Genomic DNA, 21,199 nt, shown 5'->3' with positions numbered 1-21,199 from the left:
CACCGCCTTGGGCGTCTAATGGTTAAACGAACCGAGATCTTGTGCCTAGAGAAGAAGGAGGGGAAAAATTTGGGGGTGGGTGGGAGTGAGGAGTGTATGAACGTTCCATGCACTTTTCCATCCTGTCTCTCCCTCCCTGCAAAGGTGAGCTGTGCAATTTCCTTTGGGAGGAATGATTTGAGACCAGTGGAGAAGAAGGTGCATTTGGCGGGTTTGGGGTTGAGGATGGGGTATTTTGGGGGAGAGGAGGAGGCGGGAGACTGCTGTCCTATGGGAATGGGGTTGGCAAAAGAGATATAAATCAAGCGCTCCAATTTTTCACACATGGAAAATAATGACATGCTTATAACAGCCCCTCTATTTTCAGAGCAAAAGTGGCTGCCTGATTCAGTCCCTGGCAGCATCTCCAGCTAGGGCTGGGAAAGACTCTCTTCTGAAGAGAGAGGTCAGTTTCCCCTGGAGAGCTGCTGCCAGTCAGTGCAGTCTGTCCTGAGAGATAGATAGATGCGCCTATATGGTCCTACTCAGCATAAGGCAACTACTATGGAGCTCAACCCTGCTGCAGGATGGCAGTTCTAGCAACTTGCATTAACAAAACTGTTAATAATGCTGTTAAAATTAACCAGACAGCCCCAAACATAAAAAATAGAGACAGCTAGCTAGTTGTTTGTTTGTTTGTTTGTTTGAATTTAAATATTTACCAAAGACAGGGTAGCAGAAAATAGGGATATCTCTATTAAACAGGAACTGTTGACGTGTATGAGAAATATCTTCACCATGTGTGCTTAAGGCAATACGTAATTTAATAATTTAATTTAACAATTTAAATAATTTAATTTAATAATTTAAATAATTTAATTTAAGAGAACGTCTTCTTCGCTATGAACCACACCGCCCATTGAGATCATCAAGAGAGGTTCATTTCGTTCATTCATTTGATTTCTATACCGCCCTTCCAGAAATGGCTCGGAGCAGTTTACACAGAGAAATAATAAATAAATAAGATGGATCCCTGTCCCCAAAGGGCTCACAATCTAAAAACATGAGATAGACACAAGCAACAGTCACTGGAGGTACTGTGCTGGGGGTGGAGAGGGCAAGTTACTCTCCCCCTGCTAAATAAATGAGAATCACCACGTTAAAAGGTGCCTCTTTGCCAAGTTAGCCACCGGCTCTTCTGGCGGCCACTTGAGGACAGGTCTTCTCCATTGCTGCCCTGAGGCTTTGGAACACACTCCCTGCTGAAATAAGAGCCTCCCCATCTCTTAAACCTTTTAAAAGGCAGTCAAGAAACATTTGTTCACCCAGGCTTTTAGTTAGATACTGTTTTAATAGTTTGATCGTTTTTAATAGTTTTAACATTGTTTTTAAAATTTTAAATTGTTGTAATGTTGTAACATTTTTATTGTTTTTATTGTATTGTTGTAAACCACCCAGAGACTTGTGTTTGGAGTGGTATATAAATATGTTAAATAAATAAATAAATACCTCTTGTAAAAAGGCAGACAAGATTTCCCCTTTTTCCACACTTGAGCGAATCATAGACTTTTCTAGGATGGTGCCTAAGATTTCCCCTACTTTCTCATTCATGAGGGAGATGTGTCTTTAAGAGGGCACCTGCCATCCACTAACTGCTTGTATTTAAAAGTGTCTTGGACATATTAAATTATGCCACCTTAAATGTGTGATTATTATACAATTGCTTATTGTCCTGATCATAGCTGTCTTCCTTTCAGAGTTACAAAACGTCCCAGAAAAGACGTCTGCTTTATGGACAGTTTCTGTTTTTTTGAAAGTCCTACACAGGTTGTGGCCAGGATATATGCTGGACTGTATTCTCTCATACAAATCTGCCAGGGCCCTTCATTCAGCATTTTGGGCCTTGCTCGTGGCCTCACCGGGGACTAGAGACAGGACCTTTTCAGTTGTGGCCCCTTGGCTTTAGAACACCCTCCCTGAAGAGCTTTGCCATGTTCCTCCCTCAGGGTGTTTTTAAAAAATAGCTAAAGACCCATCTTGTTAGAAAGGCTTTTAAATGATTCCTCTGCAACTATGTTTGGTGGGTTTTTAAAACTTTTTAAAAATATATATTTTTAATTTTTAAAACTTCTTTCACCTTTTAAATCTGTTTTTAAGTATGCCCTGTATTTAGTGATTTGATTTTATTAACATTATGTTTTATGATTATTCTGTCATTTTCGTGAGCCGCCCCAAGCAGTATTGCACCATTGGCGGGGAAATAGAAATATTTTAAATAAACAAACCAACAAACCAAATGCTGCTGAGAGAGCCTCCTCAGTCCTGTGGAACTACCCTTTTGTAGTAGCTGCCAAAAGCCAGTGGCAGGCATTTGTGGCAGAGAGGGTTGAACAACGCTGGGACTTTTCTCTTGTGAAAGAAAATGGCAACAGAGCCTGGAGAAGCACCCGCCCTGGGCCTCCATTTCCAGGCTGTGCTAGAGCAGAATCCATGTATGAAAACAAAGGTGAAGAAGGTGGCTGTCCCCAAATCGGAGACAAGATCAACAGGGACAGGAAAGACTCCGTGCGCTGTCATCTGGAGGAGGACGGTCAGGCAATGTCTGAGGAGGAGAGTACCACAACGCATCAAGGAGGAGCCAGACGATGGACTATCGCTGCCGCGTTGGGAAGCCCGATGTCAGGAGTTCCTGGGGGGCGTTGAGTTCCCTCGCTCAGGACAAGGAGATGCTGCGCAGTGGCTGGAGACACCGCTTCCATCGCCCTTTGGGGAAACGGTGGCTCAGAGCTCCCAGCCTAGAGAAGAGGCTTGGCGCCAGTTCTTGCCATGCTGGAGTGGATCAAGGCAGCCAGGCGACAGTGGCGGGCCAGACACCAGAGAAGGGGAAGAGAGCCGGGAGGTGAAGGAGGAGATGGAGAAGGAGGAGGCCATCAACATGGAGATGAACCGTCACCGTTTCCGGGGGTTCCTCTACCAGGAGGCCGAGGGGCCCCAAGGAGCTTGCCGCCTGCTCTGGGAGCTTGGCCGACAGTGGCTGCAGCCGGAGAGACACACCAAGGAGCAGATGTTAGACCTCCTGATCCTGGAGCAGTTCCTGGCCATCCTGCCCCCGGAAATGCAGAGCTGGGTCAAGGAAGGTGGCGCAGAGACCTGCGCCCAGGCGGTGGCCCTGGCAGAAGATTTCCTCCAGAGGCAGCAAGAGGGTGAGAGACAGCAAGAGCAGGTGAGAGTTGGTCTTGTGGTAGCCAGCATGACTTGTCCCCTTAGCTAAGCAGGGTCTGCCCTGGTTGCATATGAATGGGAGACATGATATGTGATCACTGCAAGATATTCCCCTCAGGGGATGGAGCTGCTCTGGGAAGAGCAGAAGGTTCCAAGTTCCCTCCCTGGCAGCATCTCCAAGACAGGGCTGAGAGAGATTCCTGCCTGCAACCTTGGAGAAGCCGCTGCCAGTCTGTGAAGACAATACTGAGCTAGATAGACCAATGGTCTGACTCGGTATATGGCAGCTTCCTATGTTCCTATGAGCATTTCTTCTGGATCCTCCTTTTACGTCAAGAGGCAAGCCTGGTTTGTACAACAGGATAGGATTTGGTTGGTAATGATTTGTTTTATTATTTGTAGTAGTAGTAGTAGTAATAATAATAATAATCACCATCAGCCAATTACAAAAAGCAACTTTACTGGAAACAGCCTATATTCTGCGACGACATCTATAACAGCAGCAACAACATTGACAATAAATTTCAGCCATCCAGGGTTCTTGGGAAGGACTCGATGTCTGGATAAAACAAACCAGTCAATAACACCTGTCTGACTGTGTAAATAAGTAACAATAATAAATTCGATTTATATACCACCCTTCCAAAAATGGCTCAGGGCAGTTTACACAGAGAAATAACAAATAAATAAGATGGACCTCTGTCCCCAGTGGGCTCATATTCTAAAAAGAAACATAAGATAGACACCAGCAACAGTCACTGGAAGTATTGTGCTGGGGGTGGATAGGGCCAGTTACTCTCCCCATGCTAAATAAAGAGAATCACCATAGGAAAAGGTACCCCTTTTCTCAGTTCCACTGTGTGGAATGGCAGTCGGTATATCTCTCACCTGCAGCCTGAAGTGATATCGTTTCCCCTCCATCTCACAATCCTGCCATCTGATAGGAACATAGGGAGCTGCCTTATACTGAGTTACACCATTGGTCCACCTAGCTCAGTATTGTCTACACTGATTGGCAGCAGTTCTCCAAGGTTGCAGGCAGGAGTCTTTCCCAGCCCGACTTGGAGATTCCTCCAGGAATTGAATCTGGTCTGTTCTGCGTGCAGAGCAGATGCTCTACCACTGAGCTACAGACCCATTCTCTAAGGGGAATATCTTACAGCAGACAGTGCTCTCATGCAGTCATCCATCCAAATGCAAACCAGGGCAGATCCGGCTTAGTAAAGGGACATTTCGTGGTGGCTACCACTTTCCTCATTCTGCTGCACAGGAAGCAGACTAGTGACAGAGCAAAGAGAACCTTTTGGGGACTGAGGGGAATATTCATCTCCTTCTAGCTTCATCCACACCACTCTCGATGTTCTTTCAGGTGCCTGGGCTATTCCATGTGGTGACTGTGAATTTCTCTGATGCTGAGCAGGTTTCATTGGGAAACACACTGAGGCATCCTGGCAGGGAGGTGAAAGAGGAGGATGAAAGAAGCGACCACTTTGTGGGTAAGGACTTGTAAGAAGAGCCTGCTGGATCAGACCAAAAGTCCCCCCTAGACCAGCTTCCTGCTTGCCATAGTGGCCAACTGTACTGTATGCTTTTGGAAGGCCTACAGGCAAGGCATCAAGACAGCATCCTTCCCTTTTATACAGCCCATAGGAACAGCCCTGCTGGATCAGGCCCAAGGCCCATCTAGTCCAGCATCCTGTTTCACACAGTGGCCCACCAGATGCCGCTGGAAGCCACAGGCAGGAATTGAGGGCATGCCCTCTCTCCTGCTGTTACTCCCCTGAAACTGGTGTTCATCGATAGACTGCTTCTTAACATGGAGGTTCCATTTAGCTATCACGGCTAATAGCTCTTGATAGACCTCTACTCCATGAGTTCTTCTAACCGCTTTTAAAAGCTGTCTAAGCTAATAGCACCTAAAGAGGGACATGACTGAGGCTGGAAAATGTATGCATGATGTGAAGAAAACAGACAGAGCAATAATGTTCACTATTTTTCAAACCACTTTGAAAAAAAGGGGCCATTTTGTTTTTCCATGGAAAAAATTCTGTTTCTAAAAATAAATTGTTTCATGAATGGATGCCAATGTGAATGGATGCCAATGTGAGGCAAGCAAAGAAGTTCATGGAGCGGCTTACATAAAAAAATTAAGATGGTTTCCTGTCCAAAAAAGGGACGATATAAAAAACAAAAAACAAAGAAAACATATTAAGTGTCTTTATTGATTTTATACCTATCTAATATTTTATTTCAACTACTTGAAAATCTTTGAGATACAACATGGAAAATTAATATGGTGTTTTGAGGTTTTTTGTTTAGTAAATGTGCCTGTTAAATATTATGCCAAATTGAATCACAAACTATTCAGGGCATAAGGAAAATCTGCATCATAAAATCTGCAAGTTCTAGGCGAATTAGAACAAAATGTGCATGTGAAAATTTCCCAGAAAATTTCCCAGCAAACCCACATTTCTGGTCTAGTTGCTCTCTTGTGGCAGTATAAAGCTTCTCTCTTTATTGCAGGAACTGATGGTTTGGAAAGCAAGAATGTTGGGAAACCATACCACGTGTCACCAGAAAGAGCAAATTACCAAGCATTGGAAGAGAACGTGAGAGATCAAGGTGAACCAGAGAGGCAGGAGGGAACCCGAATGGAAAAGTGGAGGGGGAAATCCAGTGCTTCCCAAGTTTCAAGCTATCATGAAATTGCTGTGCAACAAAGAATACACAAAGGGAAGAGAAGAAGTAGATGCAGTGTGTGTGGGAAGAGTTTCAGAGATGAATCCAACCTTATTAAACACTGGAGAACGCATCCGGGAGAAAAACCATATAAATGCGCAGACTGTGGCAAAATCTTTTGTTGGATCTCACAGCTTGATCGACATAGGAGAACCCACACGGGAGAGAGACCATACAAGTGCTCAGAGTGTGGGAAAACCTTCAGTTGGAGCTCACATCTCAAAAGTCACAAGAGAATCCACACAGGAGAGAGGCCCTATAAATGCGCCATCTGTAGCAAAAGCTTTCTTAACAGCTCGGGTGTCATCCGCCACCAGAGGACACACACGGGGGAGAAGCCCTTTGAATGCTCAGACTGCAGCAAAAGCTTCGGCGCCAAGTCAAGCCTCATTAGCCATCAGACGATCCACACAGGAGAGAAGTCGTATCAGTGCGTGGAGTGTGGGAAAAGCTTCAGTCGGAGCCACACCCTTGTTCGGCATCAGAGAATCCACGCCACAGAGAAACCCTACAAGTGCTCAGAATGTGCCAAAAGCTTCCACCTGATCCAGCATCTCATCAGACATCAGAGAAACCACACCGGAGAGAAGCCCCATCAATGCCTGGACTGTAGCAAAAGTTTTCTCGATAAATCAAGCCTTGTAAAACATCGGAAAATCCACACTGGCGAGAAACCATATACCTGCTCAGACTGTGGGAAATGTTTTAGCCAGAGCCAACATCTTCTAAGACATCAGATAGTTCACACAGGAGAAGGACTATAGGGCTGCATGTATCCTATGACTGTACCCAGCTGTTGGCTACATTCTTAAGAATCCTTGTTTTTGTTTAAAATAAACAAATCAAGTTTCTAGTCCTTGTGGCAGGAAGGATGATATGGAATTAGAGCAACACCTGGTGAAATCTCCAAAGTCCAAAGAAGGATCTGTAGGATTTCCAGGAGTGAGGGACTTCAAAGTAAGATACCACCTCTGAATATAAAGTTGACATGCAGCAAAGGTTCTCGAACTTGTTGGACTACAAGTCCCATCACCCCCAGCCACAGTAACATCCCACTTCTGAATACAGAGATACTATATAGCAGGAGTTCTCAAACGTTGTGTCCCCAGGTGTAGTTGTACTACACTCTCATCATCCCCAGCCACAATGGCCAAGCCCCATTGTGGCTGGGGATGATGGGAGTTGTAGTCTAACAAAATTTGAGCACCCAATTTTGAGAACCGTAGCCATTTAGCCATCATGGCCAATACTCATGAACAGAGCTCTCCTCTATGTATTCAATTCCATGCATTTCAACATCTTGTGGCAGTGAATTCTGCAAGTTAATTATACCTTGTGTGAAGAAGTATTTTCTTCTGTCTGTTTGGAATCAATTTAAATCTTCCTGCTTCTAAAATGGTATTTGGGAATTCCTCTGGTGCTCTGTCTTCTCTTTTTTCTTTATTGTGTTTTACAGACAACTCCATTTCCTAGACTTGCCAGTCATTCCAAATATTTCCAGGAATTCATCACCACCAGACTAGACTGCCTTACTAATTTCATGTATAAAATAAGTAAAATGGATTAAATTCTTCCATTGCGTTCACAGATCACGAGTCACTGTTCTTCCCCACTTCACAGAAATATTATCTTCATAAGTGGTCTTGTTTAATGCATGGGGTGTTTGATGGGTTGACGTGCTCAGCTTTTGGAAGATTTGGGAACCGTTTCACAGTTTCCATCCAGCCTCATTATTCATGCACACCCTTGTGACTTTTGGGGGAAAAAAATTAAAAAGCAAGGATTTTCCTTCACCCGTCTGTGCAGCATTTGGACCATTCCCTGCAAGATTTATTTTATTTATTTAAAATATTTCTATACCGCCCAAAAATTGCATCCGTACCCACATCCCTCACCACAAGATGACTCTGTACCCATATCCCTCACCACAAGCAGTGTTGCTGCTTGGTCTCTGTCAAAGAAAGGACCCTCTCTCCACTGCAGAAAGAAACACTACTTGGTCATTTGATGTTATAAAGCAAAGAAATTAGCAAGATGAAAGCCTTAGACCAGGGGTGTCAAACTGTGGCTCTCCAGTTTTGTCAGCCTACAACTCCCATCATCTCCAGTCACAGTGGCCAGTAGCAAGGAATGATGGGAGTTGTAGGCTGACAACAGCTGCCATTTGACACCCCTGCCTAAGGCAGTAAGGTACATATATTGCAACTGCACAGGGAACACACAGAATGCACTCTTAGGTGCAGATTTCAGTTTGGTGCGAATTTAATTTTTAATTTTTTAATTTTAAAATGAGATCCAGTTTCTAGTCTTTATGATTGCAGAGATATTTGAAAGAGTGTGTGATAGGGCTGCCAGATTCCCAGGTCTCTCCCACTTGATGTAGGTTTCTAAATGTCATGGAATATTACTCTAGGCAACAAAGTATGTGTGTACTGGCAAGAAAAATTCACAGGCGTGTGTGGTAGTTGAAAATTACACTTGCATACCGCTGTGCAGTTCTGAATTTTCCTTTTTTTAAAAAAACCTGCCTCAGAGACTAATGCCTCTTCCTTGAGACTTCAGGCTAGTTTTGGAGGGTTTGGGAACCCTGACAAAAAAAGAAGAAGAACAAAACATCTATGTGTAGTAACAAAACCCATAATGTAAGTACATCTATGAGTTTTATTCATATAGATATACTCACATATAATGTATATTACAACAGATAGACATAGATACAATGTGATGAAGGGATGGATGGATGGATGGGGGTGGGGGAATCAATTGCATGACAAAGATAATAGAATCTATATACTACTTCTGAAAGAGCTGGAAATGTCATCCTTATGGACAGAGAACCAGAGTGCCTGTGGGTGAGTGGAGGTACCAGCAGACCCAGGGTAATCCATGGTTACATCAGAAAAAGGTAGGGGAACCCCACGACTGCTACCATGAAAATCAATGGATGAAATATTCACAGGAGCTAGTGGAACTCAGTGTGGGCTGCGGCAGGGGGAGAAGGGCTTAAACAAAAAGAAAATTTATCAGCTTGATGAATACTCCCTCAAGACAGTCATAACCCCTTATGCTTCTGAGGGGGAAAGATATCAAACTTCTTTTTTCACCAGCCATTGCAGATCTGTGTGTATCTGACACACTTAAGCTCTTGTAGTGGGGGGAGTCAACCCCCCAAATTAGATTTTAAAACCTGCATGTGTGTGAACTCTCCTGAGAAATGGAGGGAGACGTTCCACACTGAATCTGTTAAACTGCTGATCATTGCAGGCATACACAAAGTCACACAGTAAACTAGCAACATTCAGCATTAAATAAAACCTCTCCCATACTGCAACATTTTGTTGCAGGTCCATATTGGTAGCCCTTGTAATAGCCACACACTGGCACTACGCCTGCCTCTTGGCTCTTGAACGGTTAAATCAACAAAGCTCTCTTTCCGAGGGAAACTGGGGCCAGAAGGTGGTATTGTTCTATTTCACCCATCCTGGGAGGGGAGTTTCCTTTGCAAGTTTCAGTCCAAAGGAGCCCAGACGACCATGTTGGTGCAGGAAGGGAGAAGGCAGGGAGGTAAAGGGGCAGATATTGATCATTGCTGCATATGCTGGAAAGAGGTGGTTTTAAGGGACGGAGCAGGGGGTTGCTTTTTAGAGGACTGGAAAGGATGGGCTGGGGGTGGGAGGGACACTACAATCCCCTGCTTGGAGCCCATTTAGACAGAGGTGTCAACCAGAGTCCCTAGGAATGGCCATCCAGGAGACTACTGAAAACAATCTTGGAGATTGGAATGGCTGGATATTATAAATATCCTTATGAATATTCATATACCGCTTTTCAACAAAAGGTTCTCAAAATACAGAAAAAGCAGTACGGAGGTCCCCTGTCCCAAAAAGGCTCGCAATCTAAAAACACTGTGAAACATATGCGCAGGGCAGGGCTGTCCTTAAGGCAGGGCAAGCAGGGCAACCGCCCCGGGCCAGACCCCGATCGTTTAACCCCCATTAGAATTAACTGGTAGGGGGCTCCACAATGGCTGATTTGCCCCGGGCCCCGCACCCCGCAAGGGCTCCCTAAGGACAGCCCTGGCAGCAGGTGGAGAGGGGAATAAATCTCCAGGAATGGCTTCAGTCATAACTGGCAATCCTAAGCAGACGGGCACCACCTTAAGTGGCTCAGCAGAGAAATGCTTGACTAACAAGGAGAAGGTTGCCGGTTCGAATCCCCACTGGTATGTTTCCCAGGGAAACACCTATATCAGGCAGCACCCCTCCTGTATTCTGTATGACAGCATGGTGTAGTGGTTAGAGTGCCGGACTAGGACCGGGGAGACCCGAGTTCAAATCCCCATTCAGCCATGAGACTTGCTGGGTGACTCTGGGCCAGTCACTTCTCTCTCAGCCTAACCTACTTCACAGGGTTGTTGTGAGGAGAAACCTAAGTATGTAGTACACCACTCTGGGCTCCTTGGAGGAAGAGCGGGATATAAAATGTAAAATAATAATAATAATAGTATTAATAATAATAAAAAATTCTGGCATCCCAGGTCCTTGGGAAGCACTCGATGTCTGGATAAAACAAACCAGTCAATAACACCTGTCTGACTGTGTAAACAAGAAATAATAGATGAGTAGATGAAACAGTGGACCACCTAATCAGCTGTTGTAAAAAGATCGCACAGACTGACTACAAACAAAGGCATGACAAGGTAGCAGGGATGATACACTGGAACATCTGCAAAAAATACAAGCTACCTATAGCCAAACATTGGTGGGACCATAAAATTGAAAAAATTGAAGAAAATGAAGATGTAAAAATATTATGGGACTTCTGACTACAAACAGACAAACATCTGCCACACAATACACCAAATATAACTGTAGTCGAGAAGAAAGAAAAACAAATCAAAATCATCAACATAGCAATACCAGGGGATAGCAGAATAGAAGAAAAAGAAATAGAAAAAATCACCAAATACAAAGATCTACAAATTGAAATTGAAAGGCTGTGGCAGAAAAAGACCAAAATAATCCCAGTGGTAATTGGCGCCCTGGGTACAATTCCAAAAGACCTTGAAGAGCACCTCAACACCATAGGGGCCACAGAAATCACCATCAGCCAATTACAAAAAGCAGCTTTACTGGGAACAGCCTATATCCCGCGACTATATCTATAATAATAGCAACAACATTGATAATAAAATCCAGCCATCCCAGGTCCTTGGGAAGGACTCAATGTCTGGATAAAACAAACCAGTCAATAACACCTGTCTGACTATGTAAACTATAATAAAAGGTCTGGGCCTGGTTCTACTTCATTTTAACTCTGGTTCAGTTCTGGTGCAGAAATGAAATTTTAAAAGTGGTTTGGGGACCAGATCAGATATGTTGAGCTGGACCAAGTTGAGATATGTTTAATTCCTGCTAGCTGGGCAAAGAGACACCTTTAAAATGTAGTGGCTCCAGTCTCTGTCTTCAGCAGGCGGAGCCTTTTAATCCCAGCACAGCATCCCTTGCTATTTAAACTGCTTTGAGAACTTTTATTGAAAAGTGATCTATAACTATTTTCACTGGATGACATGGTGAGGGAAATTACTCAAAGTAATCCCATTGAAATTAAAAGGACAGGTTAAGCAATGCCATTAATTTCAGTGGGACTACTTTGAGTAATTTTCATCATGTCAGCCTCTGCTAGTATCACTACTACTACTAATGCAGAATCATATAGAACTCTTTTGCTTACAATTCAGCACTATAAAATGAAGACAATTATAACTGGCTGATAGCCAGACTAAATTACTCCTGAGTAGATCTATCATTGCTGAGTAGTTCTTTCATGGTGCAGCAGGGAAATGACCTGGACTAGCAAGCCAGAGGTTGCTGGTTTGAATCCTCGCTGGTTTGTTGCCCAGATTATGGGAAACACCTGTATCAGGCAGCAGCGATATAAGAAGATGTTGAAAGGCATCATCTCATACTGCACAGGAGATGGCAATAGTAAACCCCTCCTGTTTCTACCAAAGACAACCACAGGGCTCTGTGGTCACCAGGAGTCAACACCGACTCCACGGCACTCATTGCTAGAGTAACTCCCGAGTGGTCCCGTTGAGTAACTTAATGGATGTTTTTTTCTCACAGGGAGAAAAAAATTGACTGACATGGTGAGGAAATTACTCAAAGTAGTCCCATTGAAATTAAAGGAACATTTAATTACAGTTTAATCAATTTACATTAGTTAAAATTGCCTAATGGTGTTTTAATTTCAATGGGGCTACTTGGACATCATATCAGCCACTGATTATTTTCATACAGATTATTTTTGAAGATTTTTTTTAATAACAAAGAAAACACAAACGATAGGATAAAGACAGGAAAATAAAACATGAAGCACAGAATAGAAAGCCGAAGATCTGATTATTTGGTCACTTTTTCTGACTCACCACTTTTTTGTGTTGAGGGATCTGGTTCAAGAGGTGTAGGCTGGTTCAACATTAGCTCACTGGAGGAGGGAAACCTCCCCAAAATGGTTTTATACATTCAGCTTCAGGCTCTGACACCCTGATTTAGAGCATATGAATTTGTTCAATAACGACCAGCCATTATCGCTAAATAGGACCTCCATGTTCAGAGGCACTATACCACTGAATGGTGGTATGCAGGGAAAGTCAATTTAATTCTTATTAGCTAGGTTCATGACTCAGGTTCCCACAACCAGGGGAAATATTTCACAACCAAGAGTGCTTTTTGTCTGCTCTCTGAATTTCAGGTTGCCAACTGAGGGCAAGTCTAGACCAGCGGTTTGAATTGCAAAGAAATAAATGTAGGCAATACATAAGGAAGAATTTCCTGACTATGACAGCTGTTTGAAAGTGCCTTGCACAGGGGTGGGCTCTCCATTGCTGGAGATTTTCCAGCAGAAGCAGATTCCTGTAGCAGATTCCTGCACTGAGCAGGGGAGTAGAAGACCTCCAAGGACCCTTCCCCCTTTAACATTCTGATTCTGGGGGAAATTTCCAACTAGAAGAGCTGTTTGACAGTGGAGCGGTCTACCTTGCGCAGTGGTGGGCTCTTCTTCACTGAGGTTTCTAAACAGAGGCTGGACCTGTCAGGGATGCTATAGCAGTTTTCTGCTCTGAGCAGGAGGCTGGCCTAGAAGACCTCCAAGGTCCCTCCCAACTCGAACATTCTATGATTCTAAATTTCTGCCTGCACAGGAAGGCTGGCCCAGCCGTGAACACACAGGCAAGGGGCATTTCCTTACAGGAGCATATATATGTTGTGAGCCCCGGACCCCACCTAAACCCTGAAGTGGTACAGCCCAGATACAGGTAGATCACCTCACAAAAAACGAGGCTTCAATTATTATTATTATTATATTTTTTTAATTATTTTATTTTTACATTTACATCCTCCTCCAAGGAGCCCAGAGTGGTGTACTACATACTTGAATTTCTCTTTCACAACAACCCTGTGAAGTAGGTTAGGCTGAGAGAGAAGTGAGTGGCCCAGAGTCACCCAGCTAGTATCATGGCTGAATGGGGATTTGAACTCAGGTCTCCCTGGTCCTAGTCCAGCACTCTAACCACTAATTGTTTGGGAAATGCAAGTTGTTGGGTCACCTTTTCATCCCCCACAGGAAGTGGAATGGCCTCAGAGAGATGCCCTAGAGAGGTTTTCCTCTTGCCACTGGAGTGGAAATAGCTGCCATGCAGCCCGCTCAGGTAGGGGACGGATCACCAGGGAGATGGGTTGGGGGGGGCGGCGAGGTGTCCTTTGTTATGAGCAGGAGGGGCCTGCCTCTTCCTTTTTCCCTTCTGGGACTGCTCCTTAGGAAGGCTGTGGGGCCCTGAATTTATCCCATGAACCTTTACACTTTGCAGCTGTGGTTGAATAAGGGTGGGGGGCAGTGGGGCCCAATGTGAGAAAAATACTGTGCTGATTCAGATGATAGCCCACTGGCACAAGCGATGGCGTCAGGGATGTGCCGAGAGTACGTCCCCTTGCACTGTCACCGGAGGACATCCCCATATGCTCTCAGAGTAGTCCTCAATTGTGTGATGGGGGAGTGCATCTGAATTGCCCCTCTGCATGTGCTCCAAATCTTTGTTTAAACAGGGATTGTGTGTGTGTGTGTGTGTGTGTGTGTGTGTGTGTGTGTGTGTGTGTGTAGGCAATTCAGATGAACATCCCCATCACAAGAGACACCCAGAGAGCACTTCTGGAAGACGTCCAATGAAGTCAGGGCAGCCATGCTCTTGGCTCAACCCAGTCCTTATCACAAGTTGTGGCCAGTGTTTGTCTGGCCCACTTCATCCTCTCCATGCGCCCTATCAGCAGGAAGGAGAAGGCAGTGGGGCAAAGTGTGGCATAGTGGTTAGAGTGCTGGACTAGGACTGGGGAGACCCGAGTTCAAATCCCCATTCAGCCATGAGACTTGCTGGGTGACTCTGGGCCAGTCACTTCTCTCTCAGCCAAACCTACTTCACAGGGTTGTTGTGAGGAGAAACTGAAGTATGTATGTAGTACACTGCTCTCGAGGAACAGTGGGACATAAATGTAAAAAAAAAAATTAAAATAAAATAAAGTTCTGTATCGCCATGAAGGATGGCAATTAAGTCCTCCATTTTGTATCCACTTACGGTTATGTTGGTTTTGTTTTTTTTTAATGGCTGCTGAGCAGGATACTTTTTGGGGTTTGTTAGTTTCAGGCGAAGTTTGTTTTTGTTGATTTTATGAAAGTTGTTCAGAGAGCTCCCACTGGCTGAAGAGTTGGGTAAAAACACGTAAGAAAAACAAAAATCCTAGGGTCCACATTTCAGAGGGTGAGTGGAAGTGAAATAGTTTCCACACCTGCCTACAATGTGTTTTCTCATTTCAGGGCCTGGTGATGTTTGAGGAAGTGGCCATGCATCTCACTGCGGAGGAATGGGACCTATTGGATCTGGGCCAAAGAGCTCTCTACATGGAGGTCATGCTGGAGAGTTATGGGATGGTGGTCTCTCTAGGTAAGCAAGTCTTGTCCTTAATCCCAGAATGTTCAGAACTGGGTCTGCAGGTGTGGTTGGACTACAGTTCCCATAATCTCCAGCAACAATGGCCAAAGGCATCTATTCACTAAGCCTGGGCTACTCGGCCTTGGATCTGCAGATGTTGTTGGTCTAAAACTCTCATCATCCACAGCCACAATGGCTTTCTGATTGAAAACCTCTGCCTTAGTAGGTAGGTGTTGACAGTAGCATTTGGAGAATGTCTGCACCCCCATGCAGATGTGACCACACCCCCTGCATGTCTGATGTCAGATGCAAGGGCGGGGCTGGGGCACCAGGCATGGCCCCTGGTTGCAGTGGCCTGGGTTCTTTGAAAAAACCCACACACACAATGGTGGCTCTGCCCTGGGTGCTGAATCTATTAGTTCCTCTCAGTCGTGGAGGTCATCTGGTAGAGGAAACAGTGAAGAGCCCTGTTCACCGCTTCTATGTTCTGAGTCTGGTTTTTTCAGGCAAACAAAATTCAGAGGTCTCCGGGAGCCCTTCTCTGGTGAATATGTGTTAGAGGATAATAATTTTAAGGTCTCCACCAATTCCACAAGCAGCAGCAAAGAAACACAATGAACAGTGGAAGGAAATACGACATCTGTTTAATACAAACATTAAATAAATATGTTGTGGCAGGGGATAAATGAACCATGCCATTGTGGCAAGGAATAATGGAAACTGTGGTACAACAACATTTGGGGACCCAAGGTTGAGAAACTCTAATATGAAACACAAACCACATTATGGACAAACTCTACACAAATGTACAAACACATTACATCAGGCCATGGCAAACATTACATCAGGCCTTGTGAAAGGGAGCTAGGTGTCTTAGTGGACATGTTGAGCATGAGCCAGCCATGTGATGCAGCTGCTAAAAACACAGGAACATAGGAAGCTGCCTTCTACTGAGTCACACCATTGGTCCATCTAGCTCACTATTGTCTACAGACTGGCAGTGGCTTCTCCAAGGTTGCAGGCAGGAGTCTTTCCCAGCCCTACCTGGGGAGGCCTCCAGGGATTGAATCTGGGATCTTCTGCATGCAAACGTGAAGGTGCTCTTCCCAGAGAGGCCCCATCCCCCGAGGGGAATATCTTACTGTGCTCACGCATCTCCCATTCAAATGCAAACCAGAGCAGACTCTGCTTAGCAAAGGGGACAATTCATGCTTGCTGCCACAAAACCAGCTCTCCTCCCAAGCAAATGCAATCTTAAGGTGCAGTAACAGAAGCATAAGCCACCTAATGGCGCAGTGGGAAAGTAACTTGCCCAGGGAGCAAGAAGTTGCCGGTTTGAATCCCCACTGGTATTATATTGGGCAGCAACGATATAGGAAGGTGCTGAAAGGCATCATCTCATACTGCGTGGGAGGAGGCAATGGTCAACCCCTCCTGTATTCTACCAAAGAACACCACAGGGCTCTGTGGGTGCCAGGAGTCGACACTGACTCGACTGAACACCTTCACTTTACTTTAACAGAAGCATAGTGTCAAGCTCACGAGTAGTAATTATTCTACTCTATTCTGCGTTGGTCAGACCTGATGTGGAATACTGTGTCCAATTCTGAGCCCTGCATTTTAAGAAGGATTTGGATAACGAATGGGTTCAGAGGAAGGCAACAGAGATGGTGAGGGACCTGGAAATCAAGTCCTGTGAGTAACACGAGAAGGAACTGGACACGTTTAGCCTGGAGAAGAGAGATATGACAGCCATCTTCAAATATCAGAAGTGCTGTCACATAGAATGGAAAATGGATTTATCCTCCATTGCTCCATTGACTAGAACCAATGGGTTGAAATGGCAAGGAAGCATATTTAGGCTAAACCTTACAAAGAATGTCGTAACTGTAAGAGCTGTTCAACAGTGGCACAGTCTGTCTCATGTAATGGTGGGCTCTCCTTCCCTGGAGGTTTTCAAGCAGAGGCTGGATAGCCATTTGCCATGGACAAAATGCAGACAGAAAGAAAGCTTGAAGAGCAGCAGCTCCTCCCTTAAAACAATTTTTTTTGAGGGGGAGGAAAGACACTGGGTGGGGGGCAATACAGGTTACTAGGTTTGGCAGGGGAAATTCAGTAAAATGGGGGAGGGACTCCTTAAAATCTCAGCGGGAATCTGCACCCCCTGATCAGGAATGCAGTTTCCTGCACTGAGCTTGGGGTTGGACTAGAAGGCCTCCCAAGTCCTTTGGAACCTTCTTTGATCCTCAGAAACCCCCAGGCCTTTCTGCCTCGCAACACAGGAAAGTGCCTTATACTGCGTCACCATCAGTCCATCTAGCTCAGTACTGCCTACTCGTGACTGGCCGCGACTCTCCAGGCTTCCAGGGCAGGAGTCTTGCCCAGCCCTTCCCAGGACCTTCTGCATGCAAAGCACACGCCCTGCCCCATCACCCCTTAAGTAAGCTCACTGCCAGTGATGTGACTGAATTCACATCACCAGGACATTGATTCTTGGCACGCAGCTCCGTCTAAGGCAGCCCTGTGCTTGAGCAAACAGCAGCAGGAATGTAGCTATAACTGAACAAGGCGAGGACAAATGTCTGGGGAGCCCTGAGGGCAAGGAGGCTGCCAGCTGTGCCACAGTGGGCTGTGTTTTGCTCTCCCCCTACCTGCAGGGGCTCTTCTTCCATGGGTGACTGGGGGGGGGCAAGCACCCCCTCAGACAAGTAGTTTGCTACCCCACCTGCCCCCCATTTCATAAATCGCCTAACATGTGGGACACAGCTCACCCATCCAGACAGTGGGGGCGGCACCAGAATCAAAACGGAGGGAGAGCACAGAAGGGACAAAGTGCCTTTATGGGTGGGCGAGCTTCGTCCCACATGTTCAATTTCTGAAACAGAAAGGGTGGTTGGGGGAAAACACTTGCCTGGGGGGGGTACACTTGCCCCCATGCGCCCCGCCCCCAGAGCTGCTCTTGCACCCAGAAATGCACTTTCCCCCTTCTGTGCCCCCGCCCCCCCCATATTTCCCCTTGTGCCGCCACATTTCCACACACCCCAGCCTTGCTATGACCCTGGACATCAGACACAGCTAGTCCCCTCCCCCTCTCAGTCCCCAACGACGGCAGCACCGCGTGGCTGCTGAATTCCGACGAGAGAGAGTGTGTGTGTGTGTGTGTGTGTTGCTGCTGCTCCCGCGAGAAGCTGTCTCGCTGTCCTCCTCCGTGTGTGCGCGCTGGCCTGCCAAAGTGCTGAAGGCGGGAGGGAGGGGAAGAAGGAGCAGAAGAGGAAGGAGAGGCTGAAGGCTGGGCTGCCGAGAAGAGGAGGAGGAGCAGGAGCAGGAGCAGAAAAAAGCAGCAGCAGCAGCGCCTTGAGGACCAGCCCGCTGATTGAAGCGGCTCCTTGAAGCCTTTTCAGTTGCAGGCAGAGAGAGCGAGAAAGCGCGAAGGCAGCCGCTGGAGTTCCTGCACCGCCCCGTCGCCCCCCTTCCCCGCAACTGACTACTAGACCCACGCCTTGCAGCATGCGGGGCCCCCTCCCTTCTCTACTTCAGGCCAAGCTCATTCAGCCCCCGTGGGAATGCAACGCAGCAGCAGCGAAGACCGGGCGCGTGGCCAAGGGAACTCCGTGAGTGCCTCCCGTCCCTCCTTCCCCCCAGCCCCGCCCCCCCGCTTTGCGACACTTCACAGAAGCACTTTGGGGCTGGGCTCTGCCCCGCCCTCCGCTCCCTTCGGTGCATGGAGGTTGCCTTTCCTGAAGCTGCTTCTGCAGACTGGGGCGCTCTCCTTGGATTTCACGCCTTTGTGTTTCCATGCCTTTCCATGCACTGGTTGCTCACAGAGTTGCACTTATTTATGCGTTTATTAGCTTTATATCTTGCCTGATATGTGTATTCCCTAGGTGGTGTACACAAATTAATGAGTTAATTTTAAACTGCTTGTTTTATTTTGTAAAATTGTTTTAACAGTTTCATCCTAATATAATTTAATTTATATCTCGCCTGATATGTGTATTCCTAGGAATACACGTATCAGGCGAGATATAAATTAAATTATATATTTTTTTCAAATTCAATTTTTATTAATTTTAACAATAATAATCATTGATTACAAATAGACAAAAGTGGACTTCCCGCGCACATCTCTTCGTGAATCATCAGCTATAAAGTTTAGCCTTGCTATGATATTAGTTCAAAACATAAATTTAAACTCTTACAAACACAGCTAATCTATTCAACCTGCAGTTTTTTACTAAATTTCGAACCCTGCTGTAAAGTCCATAGTAGGAAAATAGTTCTTTAGATACAACAAGAATGGTTTCCAATCTTCTTTGAAGCATTCAAAATTTTGGTCTCTTATTAGTGTTGTAAGTTTTGCCATCTCCGCATATTCCAGAATTTTTATCAGCCAATCTTCTTTTGAAGGCAGTACATTACTCTTCCATTTCTGTGCATATATAATTCTAGCTGCCGTAGAAGCGTACATAAAAAACATTGAATTAGTTGTAGAAATTGCACCTTGTATTATTCCCAGCAGGAAGGATTCTGGCCTCTTAGGAAATGTCATTTTAAATATTTTCTTTAACTCATTATATATCATATCCCAATATGCTTTAGCCTTCCCACAGGTCCACCACATATGAAAAAAAGTGCCTTCAGAGTGTCCACACTTCCAACATTTGTTTGAAACATTTTTATACATTAATGCCAATTTTTTGGGTGTCAGATACCATCTATACATCATTTTGTAATAATTTTCTTTTAAAGCATAACATGCAGTACATTTTAAATTAGTTTTCCATAATTTCCCCCAGGCTGCTATTTCTATATTATGACCCACATCTTGAGCCCACTTTATCATGGTCGTTTTAACCACTTCCTCTCTTGTCTCCTCCAAAAGTAACAGTTTATACATTTTAGAAACTAATTTTTCATCATTTTCACATAATTCCTTCTCAAAGCTCAAAATCTGAACCTCAAATCCAACTTTAAAATCTTTCTTATATTTCTCATTTAACTGATGATACTGGAACCAATCTCTAACCAAGTTTTGTATTTCAGTTAAACTTTTAAACTTACAATCCTTTTCCTGAAAATGTAACAAATCCCTATAGGTAACCCAGTGCATTTGCATGTTTACTTCTTTACGTGATAAAGCTTTAATCAGAGACACCCATAGCGGAGTTTTAGGTTCCAACCAATTTTTATATTTTAGCCACACCCTCATTAAACTCCTTCTCACATAGTGGTTCAAAAAATCTTTATGTATTTTACTTTTTTCATACCACAAATATGAATGCCATCCAAACATTCTATCAAATCCTTCCAAGTCAAATATTCTAGGGTTTCTTAATGTTATCCATGCTTTTAGCCACGTCAAACAAACAGCATCAAAATATAACCTTAAGTCCGGTAAAGTAAGACCACCTCTTTCCTTTGCATCTGTTAGATTCTTAAAATTAATTCTTGGTCTTTTCCCTTGCCAAACAAACTTAGTTATATCCTTCTGCCATTGCTTAAAACAAGTTAAAGTGTTGATTATAGGAATAGTCTGAAAGAGAAATAACATTTTAGGCAGAACATTCATTTTCACCACTGAGATTCTTCCCATTAGAGACAAATTCATTTTAGACCATCTTTGTAAATCAATTTTCACTGTATTCCATATTTTAACATAATTATTTGTAAACAACAAAGAATTATTGTTTGTTAGCCAGACCCCCAAGTATTTAATTTTCTTCTCCACTTTCAACTCACTTATTTCAGAGAATCTGTCCTTAGATTTCTGATCCATATTTTTAGTCAGAACTTTAGTTTTGACCTTATTTATATAGAATCCAGCCAACTGTCCAAATTGTTGTATTTTTTCCAAGAGTCTTCCAATCTTGTCCATTGGATTTTCTAAAAAGAAGACAACATCATCCGCAAAGGCTCTCAACTTGTAGTCTTGTTTGCCAATTTTAGGGCCATATAATTTATCATCTTCTCTAATACTTCTACAAAGCACTTCTAGGACCAATATAAAAAGCAATGGGGAAAGTGGACATCCTTGTCTAGTCCCTTTTTGTATTTCACAATTATCTGATAATTCCCCATTTACAATAATCTTAGCATATTGCTCCGAATAGATTATCTTAATTGCCCTAATAAAATTATCACCCACAGCCATTACATCTAATAATCTCCACATAAATTGCCACGAAACATTGTCAAAAGCTTTCTCTGCATCCAAAAAAATCATCGCCATCTGTTTATCATTATGTTTTTCATAAATTAAATTATATTAGGATAAAA

At 44.4% G+C, this 21,199-nt stretch overlaps 2 protein-coding genes across 7 annotated transcripts in view; both read left to right on the top strand.

The window, feature by feature from the left end:
- The window catches only part of LOC128342587 (tigger transposable element-derived protein 1-like), a 35,665-nt gene that overhangs the window by 4,380 nt on the left and 10,086 nt on the right, over positions 1 to 21,199 (top strand). For 3 of the 4 annotated variants that reach the window (XM_053290022.1, XM_053290019.1, XM_053290020.1), the window contains exon 1: positions 18,088 to 18,534. Coding sequence is in view for 1 of the 4 variants with exons in the window: in XM_053290018.1 (XP_053145993.1) it covers positions 14,809 to 14,935 (127 nt within the window). In the remaining 3 variants the exon portion in view is untranslated. Of the gene's footprint in view, positions 1 to 14,808; positions 14,936 to 18,087; positions 18,535 to 21,199 lie in introns of those variants that run through there. The other variant, XM_053290018.1, reaches the window with a different exon arrangement.
- LOC128342635 (zinc finger protein 397-like) lies at positions 62 to 7,527 on the top strand. Of its 3 annotated transcripts, none has more exons than XM_053290218.1 (4): positions 62 to 144; positions 1,737 to 3,202; positions 4,571 to 4,697; positions 5,725 to 7,527. In XM_053290218.1, exons 2-4 carry the CDS (start codon positions 2,402 to 2,404, stop codon positions 6,702 to 6,704), a joined length of 1,908 nt encoding a protein of 635 aa, XP_053146193.1. In that variant the 5' UTR covers positions 62 to 144; positions 1,737 to 2,401; the 3' UTR covers positions 6,705 to 7,527. The 3 variants fall into 3 exon arrangements, with proteins under 3 accessions (XP_053146193.1, XP_053146194.1, XP_053146196.1); XM_053290219.1 differs by having other exon boundaries at positions 113 to 198; XM_053290221.1 differs by lacking the exon at positions 62 to 144 and having other exon boundaries at positions 1,722 to 3,202.

The sequence above is a fragment of the Hemicordylus capensis genome, chromosome 2 (genome assembly GCF_027244095.1).
Source record: "Hemicordylus capensis ecotype Gifberg chromosome 2, rHemCap1.1.pri, whole genome shotgun sequence".
NCBI classification, from domain to species: Eukaryota; Metazoa; Chordata; class Lepidosauria; order Squamata; family Cordylidae; genus Hemicordylus; species Hemicordylus capensis.
This window is presented reverse-complemented; position numbering and strand designations above follow the sequence as displayed.

Coding starts and splice junctions, on each gene's coding strand:
- LOC128342635 (XM_053290218.1), top strand. CDS start 2,402: ATGGCAACAGAGCCTGGAGAAGCACCCGCCCTGGGCCTCCATTTCCAG. Junction 3,203..4,570: donor GTGAGAGACAGCAAGAGCAG/GTGAGAGTTGGT, acceptor ATGTTCTTTCAG/GTGCCTGGGCTATTCCATGT. Junction 4,698..5,724: donor AAGAAGCGACCACTTTGTGG/GTAAGGACTTGT, acceptor TCTTTATTGCAG/GAACTGATGGTTTGGAAAGC.